The sequence below is a fragment of the Hyalella azteca genome, unplaced genomic scaffold (genome assembly GCF_000764305.2).
Source record: "Hyalella azteca isolate HAZT.00-mixed unplaced genomic scaffold, Hazt_2.0.2 contig6677, whole genome shotgun sequence".
NCBI lineage: Eukaryota > Metazoa > Arthropoda > Malacostraca > Amphipoda > Hyalellidae > Hyalella > Hyalella azteca.
The window spans coordinates 200749-216587 of record NW_025936831.1 but is presented as its reverse complement, the minus strand read 5'-3'; the positions used below and the strand labels follow the sequence as shown (position 1 = coordinate 216587).

The following is a 15839-nucleotide window of genomic DNA, read 5'->3' as shown; positions in this document are numbered from 1 at the left end:
CATAAAACCACGGCTCGAAAAATTCAGTCGCGGCTCGCCAAGTAGATATATTCCATACTAGGTGGTATCCATGATACTTTACCCTGGCCGCCTGGCATACGCCATACTGGAATACATCCTAAAATAAATTTCTGGCACCCACACCAAACCAACCCTTCCAGAGTCCAGACCATGAGCAATCAATTTTGGCATCCTTGTCATCCGTTTGCTGAATTGCTGCAAACATTGGCGTCCACCATCTGATTAGTAACATGCAAAAAATAACATTGAAAGACTTAAACAACTTACTTGAAAATGTAGCCTTCAGAATTGCTTTTTGCAATGCACAATACATTTCTGCAACTCTGCTAAAACTGTTGTCAAACTATGGCAAATTATTTACAACTAAAGGACTGAAATGGAATATGGTAAGTAAATTGAGCTTATTGAGGTTTCATCATTACATGATTTACATCACTGTCCCATCTTAAACAGCTATCAGTATCACACTATAATCACAGTACTATCACAGTATCTGAGTATCACGCAGTCTTGTGGAACATTATTGTCAATGTGATAATATAGTCTGATACCTAGGAATCTGATTCCTCATTTATGAAAATGAAGTGATAACTGATGTCTGATGTAATGGAGAAATGGAAGCCGTTGACCGGCTTCGCCGCTGCGGCAGGAGCGCAGGCCGCAGGACAGTCTGACCGGTCATTTAAAATTTCGAAATTTGTCCAGCATTTGGATGATTCGGTGAAGTACCTAAATCTAAAAATGATATGAAACACATTCATGGTTTTATAAAAAGCGACAATAAAAAAATCTCATTTCATCATTAAATAGTCTTGACACGTTGTCTCTGACTCTCTGTAGGGAGAAAAACTCCTAGACTGCTCAGTGTTCACTGCTAGAGAGTAGAGACGAGACTTGGCCCCAGGCCCCAGCAGTCGTTTTTTTAGGATTGCCGGGGGCCCGGAGATGGCATGGGCATGAGTGAAATCAGGCCGGTACTGTATAACGGAAAATTTGAAATATAGAAACGATTTTTGCATCACAACCAGATTCTTGCTTTTGTGCTGTAAAGTGTAAAAGTACCTAATAAACAATCAGTTGATGCATATAATAGCTTAAAATCAGCTCAGCTACGTTGTTCAATCAAAGTTGAACGAGTTACAAAGCCTCCAATTTCAGTTTTTGCGACATGAGACGCAGGCCGGTGCCCGAAATTATCCCACTTNTTATGTTATGTTATGTTATGTTATGTTATGTTATGTTATGTTATGTTATGTTATGTTATGTTATGTTATGTTATGTTATGTTATGGCATTCGACAAGAATGTGGTATGACTGATGACGTTTGCATTTATACTAATGTATGATAGTATGCAAGATGATGATGTCGTGCATAATGACGTTTGTGCACAATATAGTGATGACATTGAATAGAGAGATGGTGTAAATGGTGATGATGGCATGTGCAATAATGATGACATGTAAGATGATGATGTCGTGGATGATGCAGGCATGCAACATAATGGTGATACTGAATATGATAATGTGTTAATGATGGAAGTGGCATAATAAAATCATGCAAGATAACTAAGTGATGATAATTCATATTACGGAAAAAGTTACAATATTCGAAATGAGAGTCAACAGAATAAAGCGTAATGAAACTATTATGTCCCTACCCTGCAATCAGACCAAACGATGGCCAATCAGTTCGTAAGAAATGAAGGCATCGAACAACTTCAAATCTGAAGATCGATGGCCTGCTATCTCGTATGCTTTTAGCTCGTAATGCATTATTGAGCGGTGGCCTTCCAGGAATTCGTGGCAATGCCCCAGCTTGTAATTTACCGTGGATTGTCTCGCCTTAAAACTGATCTCATTGTTCACACTTCCCTCACTTACACTCGAGTTATACGAGTATCGAGGTGTAGGTTGGTGAGCGCAGCATTTTTGAATCCTTAAAAACTTAAATGCTATAAATAATTTTTTTGTTTATTTTGATCTGTAATATTCGAATATTAACAATATCGGCCAATCTATTTCTGAGTAGAATCTTATGAAATTTTAGACATATATTGCATTGAAATGAATTATAAAGTGAGAATTTAGGTGAATTCCATTCTAATACGAATCAATTTGCAGTTGCATCACATATCTGTCACTCGGAAATATTTGTAATGATGCATACTACTAAATTGTAGTTCGGATCAGAACTACACTGCAAGGGCTGTCACTCTTACTGCTGGAGAGTGGTGGTTACCTTGATCCCACTTGGGAAAGTAACGCTCCCTCAGTTCCGAGTTGATGTTTAAATCATTTAGAATCTTGATATTTATGGTGAACATTACTTATTTTTTATCAGTGCTCTCCATCTCATTTTCTTTGCCCTTTTTGAAGACCATTATTTTATGTGTCAGTGGCGATTCAAAATTCAAATCTCCTATCAGTCGATACCCTATACTCACACTACTGCCTGTGGTTTTTGAGTAGTTACCAAAATATACCCTTTTGATTCACTGCTCAGATATTCATTGATAAAGATTTTAATGCCGTGTTTTGATAAAACTTTTATAGATAAGAAATATATTCACCTCAGTAGTTCGCTGCAGCGCAACTGCAGCGAACTACTCGTAATTACGCTACTTCTACCAACGCATGCTGAAAGCCATATGAAATAATTATAGTATTTATAGAAGTTGCACAATTATATATCTAATAAATTATTTACAAAAATCCTTGTTCATCAATTCAGATTGTGGCTGGTCAAGAGATTTTGATGTGGCATTTACGAGTAATTGAAATGCTGGCAGCAAGTTGCGTGGAGTTTTATCCTAACAGCGGCAAGAGAACTCCAACAACAACAAAATGTCACAAATTTTATGTGTTTTTAGGTCCTTGCTTTTTCAGTAGTTCGTAACTTATTACTATTGCCGACGAGCAACTGACAAACGTAATAAGGTCAATTCAAGACTGAACTTGGCATTTATGATCACAATGAAAAATTTGAAACTGTTCCGTTAGCAGTAAAAAACGTATATTATGGCGAAGAGTTTAGTCGAAATAGCTGATCAAACGAAATAATGAACAGACATGCTTATTTTTGGATTAATTGCAAAATTTCGAGATGATCACATGCATTAGTTATCCTCTCTACTTCAATCGCTTCTCTCGTCAATAATTTGCCAAATTATTTTATTTATTTTATTATTAATTTTGCAGCAGTTGAAAAGCAAACCATGGTATATGACACGATGAATACCGTGCTCTGTAATACGTAGTGAACATGACACCATGAATACCGTGCTCTGTAGTACGTAGTGAACATGACAATGAATATCGTGCTCTGTAGTACGTCGTGAACATGACACGATGAATACCGTGCTCTGTAGTACGTCGTGAACATGACGCGATGAATACCGTGCTCTGTAGTACGTCGTGAACATGACACAATGAATACCCTGCTCTGTAGTACGTAGTGAACATGACACCATGAATACCGTGCTCTGTAGTACGTCGTGAACATGACACGATGAATACCGTGCTCTGTAGTACGTCGTGAACATGACACGACGAATACCGTGCTCTGTAGTACGTCGTGAAGATGACACGATGAATACCGAGCTCTGTAGTACGTAGTGAACATGACACGATGAATACCGTGCTCTGTAGTACATAGTGAACATGACACAATGAATACCGTGCTCTGTAGTACGTCNCGAGTTTATTGTTACAGTTGAAATTGTCTCTCTTACCAATAAAACCATTTCTAGGCTTAACTCGCGTGAATAAAAGTATAAATTCTTTGCACAGCCGTTTACGGAATAAGCTCTATTTGCCCCGCGTTTCAGCAATAAAAACATAGGACAATTAAGTCACTGAATCTAACTGAAGCCTACAATTAATTCACTTATTAATTCCAGAAGACTGATCATGTAATCGTATTAATTTCAGAGGAGCGCTCATGCGCACTGCAAGATGGAGCCAAAGTTGAACTGTTCGCCGTCACCGACGATTGTCCTGAGGCCAAACTGTGCTCCATTGGAGGATTAGTTGGTGGGTGCCTCCTGTGTGGATGTGTCTGCATATTTAATAATTAAAAGGTTAATCGCAGCTTTGACCGATCGATAATTACAATCTTTGTAATTTTAGAAATCCTGTAATCCTGATTCCCGTCATCTTGAGAGACGTAGTTCAAGAAGATTTTGCCGAGGTTTTTCGCACAATTGTCGAAAGTTTGAACATAGGTTGTGCAAGACTTGTCCGTGGGTTTGCCGAGGTTCTCTGGACTCCATCTGGATTTTGTACGAACTCTGTCCGTACTTGCTCCAAAACCGAACTCTGTCCGAACTTGCTCCAAACCAAACTCTGTCCGTACTTGCTCCAAAACCGAACTCTGTCCGAACTTGCTCCAAAACCGAACTCTGTCCGAACTTGCTCCAATGCCGAACTCTGTTCGAACTTGCTCCAAAACCGAACTCTGTCCTACTTGCTCCAATACCGAACTTGCTCCAACAGTCCGGACTTTGTCAAAACTTTGTCTGAACTCCGTCTTGACGTTAGTCCGAACTCTTTCTAAGGTTTGTGTGAACATTGCAGTAATATGTCCAAAGCATTTTCGAGACTTTCCCAGCGCCGTGTTGCCAAGGACGCATAATTTTAGACTTCGCAATTTTACAATCCCGTAACACCAAATCCATAATCCGGTATCCTATCATCGTGAATCCAGCCGTCCTACTAGACTATTCTCTTTACAGTCTGTACATAGGCAATATACGCCTCTAGATATTTTCTGTTCAGGCTTCAAATACACACACATAAAAACTTTAACAAAATGAACAAGTTTTATAGTCATATACCAATTTTTCCGTTTTAAATCGCAAGTATTTTATAGTATTAAACTGTTTCTGCTTATTTCGGCTGTGAAGCCATCCCGATGTCAGAAACTTCTTCCCTGATGGAGTGCTGCCCAAGCTCCTCCTATGTGGACGGCCTTGGCTGCGTCCTAACTCAGCTGACGCCTTCCGTCAACTTCTGCAAGGCGCAGAAGTTTTGCAGGTCGCGAGGCGCAGAGATTTTCTCTGCGAAAACTCCAGCGGCTTTCAAAACACTCCGATCACAACTCAACGACCAATATTCAGGTGAAAACGAATATAGAGAAGTTCATACATCACAGCAGGAAAAAAATAAGTTGGAATACTTCTCTTATCCTCAGTTGAAATCCGACAATTAAATTCGAAGTTGAAATCAATTCACAGGAGTCTCGCTAATTGATCGCTTTGAGAACTGAATAGATATTTGATGTGAAAATGCACTAATGTGTGTGGTTCTGTTTAGTTTGTTTAAAATATTTAATTCAATATTTCATGTGTTTGCTACTCGTAATATGCGCACATCAATATCGTAAGGTAACACATCCATGCGACAACATTTCTTCTCGCTTCGAGTCACCGACATGTGGAACAGCTTCCCTGATAGCATCGTTGACGCTCCGAGTATGAAAGCCTTCAAGAACAGACTAGACGAAGCTATGCAGGAGCATATGCTCAGTCTTAAAATGCCTAGCAAATTACGGACCAGGCAATAAGTCCAGCAGCTATCTCAATCAATCGCCAGTTATGGAAAGATCGGGTTCCAAAGGCCGGATCCCTTGTGAATCAAGTCACGAAAAATTCATGAATCGGCAACAGGCCATGGGCCTATTTCTTCAATGCCGACACTTCTATTCTATTCTATTTACCGAATGCATATATAATGATTTCGCTCAAGGGGATGAATGAATGTTCAATTTGCCTCTCTTCTTAATTGAGTAATTGTATTAGTCTTATTTCGACATTAATTGCTGTGAACCGTTCTCTCTCTCCCTCTGGTGTGAATTCATTAGGAAGTCACAGTTTCTGGATGCGCGTGGTGCGGGATTCTAGCGAAGGGTTTAACTGGAATCTGAGTGACAGCAACCGAAATATCACACCGCCTGAGTGGGCAAACAACGCTCCCAGCAACTCTGCCTCAAACGCCTGCGTCCGAGCAAACGGCGCCGATGATTATTTGCTGCGTGACTTTCCCTGTGATTCTGAGGGAGAGGTCCTCTGCCTGTTCAGCAGCACTTTCCCTAAATGCTGAAACTTATTGAATGCTAATGGTCATAAACGCATTCATCTCATTCAGAGGGATAGGTCCTCTGCCTGTTCAACAGCACTTTCCCTAAATGCTAAAACTAATTGCATGCTAAAATGGCCATCAACGCATTCATCTCATTCCGAAGGAGCGGTTCTCTGCCTGTTCAACAGCGCTTTACCTAAATGCTAAAACAGTGAATGCTAAGGGTCATCATCACATTTATCTCATTCCGAGGCTGAGGTCCTTCGTCTGTTCAACAGCACTCTCCCTAAATGCTAAAACTTATTGAATGCTAATGGCCATCAACGCATTCATCTCATTGTGGTTTCTGTAATTTAAATCATTTATGCAATATGAAAAGGTAAACATTCCTTCTTAAGACTGCAGAATAGGCCAAGGTAATAATTAAATTTGACTACTTGAATAATTGAATAAAAAAAGCTATAGAGTCAAACAAGTTCAGTTTGCTCTTACTCGGAGCGGCTATTTACCACAGCAGTATTTTTCAAACGTGATCGAGGGCCTCGAAGCGCTCAATTTAAACGTGTTTGAGCGCAAACCTTCCAAGGACGCACAAATTTGCTCACGATGGACAAACGGCAAATAATTTCTGAGAGCGCAAACAGTAGATCCCCGACTTAAATAGCTGAGCAAACTCGTAAATCAAAACTCAATTCTGGCAGAAGCTGAGCACATTTGTTGAGCCGAGAAAGGCGCTGATTGAACCAGCTGCTGAATGGTGAAGCTTGTTGGAAACTTTTCATCACGCCAAACGATTGAGAACAGCTCAGGTTTTCTAAAGTATAATTTAACGACAGGAATAGAGCAGATCAACAAGACATTTGCATCGAGTCGAAAAGAAATTTTGACGTTTGGCGTTTGAACTGCTGGCCTCTGAGTAGCTCATTTAATAGTTTGCCTCAGCAATAAATTCAAGATTCGTTCAGACACCACTGTTTACAGTCATAGCATGCGTGAATGTATTTATTTCACACGAAGTGGATGTTTCGCCATTTTATTTATTTGTTAATATTATTAGTAACATAGAATTATTGCGATTGAATAACATACTCCCAATATATATTTAAATATATAATAATATTTTAACAATATTTAAATTTTTAGTTTCTGAATCTAGTGGCAATTTCGCTTCTCTAGAACGCATCAGGTAATGAACTAGGAGAACAAATTAATATTTTTCCATCCTTTGGCTCCTACTAGCAAATATTTTGTAAGCCCAATTTCTATTATATTTATAGGATACCAAAAACCAAAATTTAATCATTTGTCATTTATTGCACGGTTTTAATAAATCATAGAACACCAACGTTTCATTTCACTCAGCCATCTGCTGACCATTTATTCATCGTAAACTCGGCAACGTATTCTACTAGCCTGACAGGAGAGTAGAATTGAACGAAAGTCCTTTTAACGACTACAGTCGGCTCGTAACTTGTTATGAGTGAACCATCAAATGTAGATTTCATCTTTAAAACAAATGATTTAATGGAAATTCTAAGCTATAATAGAGCGGTTTATATAAGAAAGGCAGAGACAGTGCAATCGAGTAAGGAATGTGTACCGCAGGCATGTTTATGTGCCTCCAGATTTATTATATATCTGCCTGAAACTCAGGACAAAGTTTCGTTTACTAAGTTCGTGAGGGATAAGTAAAACACCATCTGTCTGGAGAACTAATCTTGATACGAGGTGGTTATATGTGAGGGATACGATACCGATAAAGCTATAAGAGGTCGACCGTTAGGCCGAAGTAGCTTTAACGAGGGTTACATGCAACGTGTTAGTTTGTTACTGGGCGACTTTACTAAGGTTTCCAGCCCTCTTATAGAATCACTGCTTCCGCCCACAACTAAAGGTCTTGATCGCGTGATCTATCACGTGATGTTGTCCATGTCGACTCAGGTTTGGTACTTTTCCATCAATCTCTATCACGTCTAGTGAATATTACGTCTCAATTATAATGAATAGAATGATAAGCCTTATTGACACCGGACAATTCAATGCATTTCAAATGGCCTCCAATGATGGTAAGGCTTACACTGCAGCGGCACTGTTGTACCGCCACTAATGGTCAGACAGAGGCGAGTGGTGAAGCGGTGTTGTTTGTACCTCCAATAATGGTCAGACAGAGACGAGTGGTGCAGCGGTGCTGTTGTACCTCCACTAATGGTCAGACAGAGGCGAGTGGTGCAGTGGTGCTTTTGTACCTCCACAAATGGTCAGACAAAGGCTCGCACGGCAGCGGTGCTGTTTGTACCTCCAATAATGGTCAGACAGAGGCGCCATTGTTAGGCTTTTATCAGAAATGGGCGTATTTCTCACTCAGCAAGCAGGCAGACTACCACCAGCCTGACAGATGACGTGTCGGTTGTAAGTACAAAAGTCGTTACGTAACTTGTAGTCATCGACGCCGGTGAACCGAGCGCACATTTTCCCTGTCACTGCGTCCGGATAGCCTGGAGAAAACTCGGCAGCGTCCACCGGTCGTCCGTTCCCCAGCCAAATGTAAACGCCGTTCACTTTTTGGACGAAGGCCCACAGATCGTATGCTCCTGAGGTGAAATGGATTTATAAAAGCGCGAGTACATTCATTATCAACATTTTTAGTGAACTCTACGATTAATATACGATAACTTGTATTATATTTATGACATTCTGATCAGTTTTCACTCCTAGTTCACGGACCATTGTATTTGCTGCGAAGGATGCTCCTCATGGCATCAAAGTCTTGCACGGTGTCGGCGCTGAACAGCTCGGCTCCAAGGGAGTGACAATAACTGCTATGGTAGCAATATGGTTTGTTGTAGATTTTGGTGAGGAGACAGCCACTGGACGTGACCGACAGAGGCGCCTTGCAACACGGCAGCGGAGACGACTTGTAGTCGAACGCTGGTCGACAGATTGTACTGGCTTGAGTTAACATTTGAAAGCTCGCGCTACTTTCTGGCTAGCTATCAATTTTTGGCCCCTAATCCACGGTGAATTGAATACTCAAAATAATAAATCACATTAAATTTGTTATTGATTCTACATGAATTTGTTTTTGAAATCAGGTGCAAATGTCTATATTTCTTTACTTTTCCTGAGGTATTAATCTCGAATTGTTATAGAATAGAAGTGTCGGCGTTGAAGAAATAGGCCCCTGGGATGATAATGTATGATGAGCATTGTATGATGACGTTATATTATTCTAACGCTATGATGAGCAACTCACCCTTCCTGGACGTTATATTATTCTATCGCTATGATGAGCAACTCACCCTTCCTGTACGTTATATTATTCTAGCGCTATGATAAGCATCTCACCCTTCCTGTACGTTATATTATTCTAACGCTATGATAAGCATCTCACCCTGGATTAGTCCTGTAGGCGAGCAGATCAGGTCGTCGGGACAGAACCTCTGGTGCGTTGCGTAGAGGCTGATGCTGGTGCCGTTGTCGAGGGGGCAGCCGTCGGTGTAGGAGGCTATAGCAACAAGTTTAATTAATGGTATTTATGGAGGGTTATGGTCCTCTTTACCTTATTGCTAGCTAAACTATTGATGTGGAATTTGTCTATAAATTTCAGTGTATAGTATTAGGAATATGAAGGTGTTAATTTTTGCATGTCTTCTCTTTTCAGGTGATAATCTAGTTGAATAAAGCTACATTCTAGCCAACCTTTGTTTGAGACCTATAAGATTTTCAGGTTCATTTCAACCATACAATGTGCATCCCACTGGGTTCAGTATATAGATTTATATAGTCAAAAATTAAAATCACAAAGCGTGTGAGGCAGGTGGTTGATTGCGAGAGTATTTTCAGTTTGCTGTGATAAACTGGTGTGATAAACGTCACCTCAACTCTCTTTCCCTGACGAAAAACTAAGTGCGCGATTAGTAAGGTAAACCTCATCTATGAATTGTCAGCTCGATTAAGATTTTTATTTCCTCCCTTTTGTTACTGAGATGGTAGTGGTAGACTTTTAATCATCATCAGTCATTAAAAGTAGGTATGAAAAACTGTATATGGAGCACTATATGGCCTACATACCGCATTAATTTTTACTGTTTTCTCGTTTTTAGTTCTTAAACTTTTACCTGGAAAAGTTTTTCAAATGATAATGATCATAAATTATTAAGGTTTAACTTCAATCACGGTTAGAAAAATTAGATTGTTACCGCTTACATGAATTAGAGTACATGTAAGATTATTGTCTTAGGTTCAGTCACATTCTAAAAAGTCATTTAAAACAAAGCTAGGAGAACCTAACAGCAAGAAAGGATTAGGGTTACTAGAGAAATTGGAGAGGAGAGAGACTCCGCTCTGCCCTGGGAAGATTTCTCTGCAGCTTTATAGCTCGGTATCGCAGGGACACATCTCGTTGAATTTTTAGCACCAGCCTTCTTGGGCATCTGGTGAACAGGGACACATGAGACAATATGATCTAAATTTACTGGCTATACCTAACGAAATGCGCTATTCTTCGCTGTAGTGCGGATAACAACCTCACAGTGCAATTTGACTCATAAACAATACCTGTATTATTTTTGTACATAGTTTTCTCAAATTGTTCTTAGTTCTTCTGTTCTCACCGGCTGGAGTTTTGCAACGCCAGGAGCCCGTCTGCGGACCTCGCACGTGGTTCAGCTGCCCAGTCACCAACAGGCACTCGAGGCCCAGGAAGCAGTAGAGCAAGGAGCTGTAGCTGACCGCTAGGGCAGCGCACGAACATTCCTTCGATGTGGAAACCAAGGAATGCGGGAAGTTGATGACAGTTGTGATATTCACTGGTACACTTATGAACAAAGTGCTGGATATCTCGCTGCACATGACGCTAGATAGCAGCGTTACCAAATGCATTATGAGCTGCATATTTTCCACAAGATTGCCAGCTGTGAATTAATCTTCCAAATGCGATTGTCATGCGAAATAATAGACTAAATATCTCGATTTATGCCTCAGATGAACATGATATGTAAGTATACTCAGCCAGGTAACTCAGCGACGTCTCAAATTTAGAAGCAAAAACCGTGGCCGAATGTCAAAAAAGCTTCGACTAAATGTGAGCAGAGACGTGCTGCCTTTTATAAGTACTGCAGTGCCTTCAACGAACTGCCACCAGACTTCTATTAGCATTGATCGAGGATTGATAAAATCTAGCCACTGAATTATAAATGTGAAAATCTGATTAAGTCAGTACCTTGCTGAATGGATCTTTTACGACTTCGTGTTGACATCCATTCGTCGTATTTTAAGAAATCGCGACTCTTTGATGCCTGGAACGCAGGAGTCAACATCAAACATGACAAGAGTTCGTGACAGACTAATAAATATGTAAAATCAGATTTAAGCTTCAACCGCCAATGACGTTCAAATCTGCGTCATATACTTGATTAATTTTTTGCCTGCACTAACAATTCTGGGGCAACAAGAAGACTTCATGACCCCGTCTCTCTAAACTGACAAGCTTTCTGAAATTTCTATTTCCTATTTTGCATGGGTGTTTCTATTAATTTCAAACTAATAAGAATCATTCATATACACTGCCGAATAGTAACAAACATATCAAGGATTTAAAACGTCAATGTTGTTACATTTCGGAAATTCATGGCAGCCTTGGACAATTTCCTAACTTGTCCAACATAAAATTGTATGATCGAAATGTGTTTTCTTCCATTAAAGTTGTAAAGTTTCTTCCATTAATTACTCATAGTCTGATGTAAATCAGCATTACGAATGTATGTCCATCAGGCAATTGGTATACAAGTTGATAAATTCATATATTAAATTTCAGGAAATTTGCTCAGGAACTGTCAACGCCTGGCTTGAAGACAAGGGTCTGCCACAAAGGCGTTAATTGTCGTCAATTCATCTCCATTTTCAGTTAATCTCCAGGAGATTATGTAATTTAAGATGCTTCTAGTACCTTTATTCTTATTAAATAATATTCTGGAGGGGAGCCAAGGTGCCAAAGTGCACAACGTGTGGACTCCAATAGACGTAAACGTAAGCACAGTCCAGTCCTTGTCGCACCTGGACATCTCTGTGATGAGAGAAGTAGAGTGTGCTGGAGCCGCTCTAGCCGGCAACACGACGTTGCTTTACTGCTACCAGGCGCCCCGGTGCTTGGTGCTGCTGGACTCTCTTGAACAAGTGCGCCCCGGCGACGGATTAGAGGAATGGAGATGCAAGTACTTCAAAGGTGTGCTCATGCATAGAGCTTGTTGCTCTTCTCATTGTTGATTGGTTCGGGGCAATAAGTATTTCTCGGAAGATACTTAAATAACGAAATATATTTGCATGTTGAATTATTTGGTTACATATCATAATAACTCCGACATAGAGCTCATGCAATAGTCGTTTATTACGATCCGATCATTATCATTGTTATTACGATCCGCCTAATTTTCAGCATAGGTTGCAAATCTGGAAAAACTTTCAGATAAACCCGCAGGGTGGCCTAGATATTTTCTTATATTTGAGAGTCTCTTTACGATCGAGTTTATTGTTACAGTTGAAATTGTCTCTCTTACCAATAAAACCATTTCTAGGCTTAACTCGCGTGAATAAAAGTATAAATATTTTGCATAGCCTTTTACGGAATAAGCTCTAGTTGACCCGCGTTTCAGCAATGAATCTAACTGACAAGTCACTGAATGAATTCAGTGAATCTGAGGACAAGTCACTGAGTCACGGACAAGTCATCTACTCGTATTAATTTCAGAGGATCGCTCCTGCGCACTGCAAGATGGAGCCAAAGTTGAACTGTTCGCCGTCACCGACGATAATCCTGAGGCTAAAATTTGTTCAATTGGAGGATTAGTTGGTGAGTGCCTTCTGTGTGGATGGATGTGTAGGCACATTTGATAATTAACAGGTTAATTAATAAATAGCAGGTTAATCAAGGTGTTGACCGGGATCGATAATTACAATCTCTGTAATTTTAAAAATATTGTAATCCAGATTCCCGTCATCTTGAAAAACGTTGTTCAAGATGATTTTGCCGAGATTTTTCGCATATCTGTCGAAAGTTTTAACAATAGCTTCTCCGTGATTATCCGGAATCCGTCTGGATTTTGTCCGAACTCTGCCCGAACTTGCTCCAAAACCGAGCTTGCTTTGATACCGAACTTTCTCGAATACCCAACTTGCTCCAATACCGAACTTGCTCCTATACAGAGCTTGCTCCGGTACCAAACTTGCTCCAATACCGAGCTTGCTTCAATACCGAACACTGTCAGCACTTGCGCTAATACCGAACTTGCTCCGATACCGAACTCTGTCCGAACTTGCTCCGATACCGAACTTGCTCCAATATACCGAACTCTGCCCGAACTTGCTCCGATACCGAACTTGCTCCAATATACCGAACTCTGCCCGAACTTGCTCCGATACCGAACTCTGTCCGAACTTGCTCCGATACCGAACTCTGTCCGAACTTGCTCCAATACCGAATTTTGTCCAACAGTCCACACTTGTCAAAATTTTAACTGAATTCCGTCTTGAAGTTTGTCAGAACTGTTTCTAAGATTTGTGTGAACATTGCAGTAATATGTCCAAACTTTTTTCGAGATTTTTCCAGCACTGCGTTGAAAAGAACGGATAATTTTAGACCTCCCAATTTTTCAATCCCGTATACCAAATCCCGTAATCCAGTAACCCGTCATCCTGATTCCGCCGCCCTACTAGACTATTCTCTATGTAGACAATATACGCCCCCAAATTATTTCGTGTTCAGGCTTCAAATACGCACACTGAAAAAACCAGTCAAATATTTAGAAGATTTATTGTCATATATGAATTTTTCCGTTTTAAATGGTAAGTATTTTTTAGGTTTAAACTGTTTTTTCGGCTGTATAGACATCTCGACGTCAGAAATCTCTTCACCGATGCGATGCTGCCCAAGCTCCTCATATCTGGACGGCCTTGGCTGCGCCCGAACTCAGATGACGCCTTCTGTCAACTACCGCAATGCGCGGAAGTTTTGCTGGTCGCGAGGCGCGGAAATTTTCTCTGCGAAAACTCCAGCGGATTTCATATCACTCCAATCACAACTCAAGGACCTGTATTCAGGTGAAAACTAATATCGAGAAGTTCGTTATAGCAGAAAAAAAGTTGGAATCCTTCTCTTGTCATCAGTTGAAATCCGACAATTAGATCCGAAATTGAAATTAGCTCACAGGTGTCTCTCTAATTGATCGCCGTGTGAACTAAATAGATATTTGACGTGGAAATGCACTAATGTACGTGGTTCTGTTAAGTTTGCTTCAAATAGCTGATTCAATCTTTCATGCGTTCACTAATATGCACACATCTATATCGTACGGTGTTCAACGAATGCATTTAATTTTTTCGCCGAAGTGATGTATGAATTTACAATTTGCCTGTATCCTTGATTGAGCAATTTTACTGATCTTATTTCGACATTAATTGCCGTGAATCATTCTCTCTCTCCCTCTGGTGTGAATCCATTATAGGAAGTCACAGTTTCTGGATGCGCGTGGTGCGGGATTCTAGGGATGGGTTCGAGTGGGATCTGAGCTACAACAACCGAAAAATCACGAAGCCTGAGTGGGCAAACAACGCTCCCAGCAACTCTGCGTCAAACGCCTGCGTCCGAGCAAACGGCGCCGACGATTATTTGCTGCGTGACTTTCCTTGTGATTCTGAGGGAGAGGTTCTCTGCATCTACAAACGCACTTTTCCTAAATGCTAAAACTTGTTAAAACTTAAAATAAATGCTAATGGCCATCAACGCATTCATCTCGTTGTGGTTTCAGTAATTTAAATCATTCATTAAATATATAAGGTGAACTTTTCTTCTTAAGACTGCAGAATAGGCGAAAGCAATAATTAAATTGAACTAGCAGAATAATTGAATAAAACAAAGCTATTTGGAGTCAAACAAGGTCAGTTTGCTCTCACTCGGAGCGGCTATTTACCGCAGAATTTTTCAAACGTGATCGAGGGCCTCGAAGCGCTCAATTTAAACGTGTTTGAGCGCAAACCTTCCAAGGACAGACAAATTTGCACACGATGGACAAACAGCAAATAATTTCAGAGAGTGAAAACAGTAGATTCCGACTTGGATAGCTGAGCAAACTCGTAAATCAAAACTTAATTCTGGCAGAAGCTGAGCATATTTGTTGAGCCGAGAAAGGCGCTGGAACCAGCTGCTGAATGGTGAAGCTTGTTGGAAACTTTTCATCACGCCAGACGATTGAGAACAGCTCAGGTTTTCTAAAGTATAATTTAACGACAGGAATAGAGCAGATCAACAAGACATTTGCATCGAGTCGAAAAGAAATTTTGACGTTTGGCGTTTGAACTGCTGGCCTCTGAGTAGCTCATTTATAAGTTTACCTCTACAATATATTCAAGATTCGTCCACACGCCACTGTTTACAGTCATAGCACGCGTGAATGTATTTATTTCACACGAAGTGGATGTTTCGCCATTTTATTTATTTGTTAATATTATTAGTAACATAGAATTATTGCGATTGAATAACTCATGGAATGAAAAGTAATTGACCTAAACTATGATTTATTTCTCCAAAACATATGATGGTTGTCACTAAAACATTCCTTTCTGTTTCAGGTATGTTTTTCACAATCTTTTTTTATAGTAAATTCACTTAACCTAATTAAAATTGTGTAAAATTACAAGCCGTCCTGTAAGCTTACAGATACAGAAAAAATCCTATAAGGCTGCTGATA

General features: G+C 40.1%; 1 protein-coding gene across 1 annotated transcript; it reads left to right on the top strand.

Annotated features, from left to right (window-relative positions):
- The first annotated feature begins 3561 nt into the window (after positions 1-3561).
- LOC108679156 lies at positions 3562-14836 on the top strand. Its single transcript, XM_018167737.1, has 4 exons — positions 3562-3628; positions 3952-4053; positions 4926-5138; positions 14598-14836. Exons 1-4 carry the CDS (start codon positions 3562-3564, stop codon positions 14834-14836), a joined length of 621 nt encoding a protein of 206 aa, XP_018023226.1.
- Positions 14837-15839: the final 1003 nt, after the last annotated feature.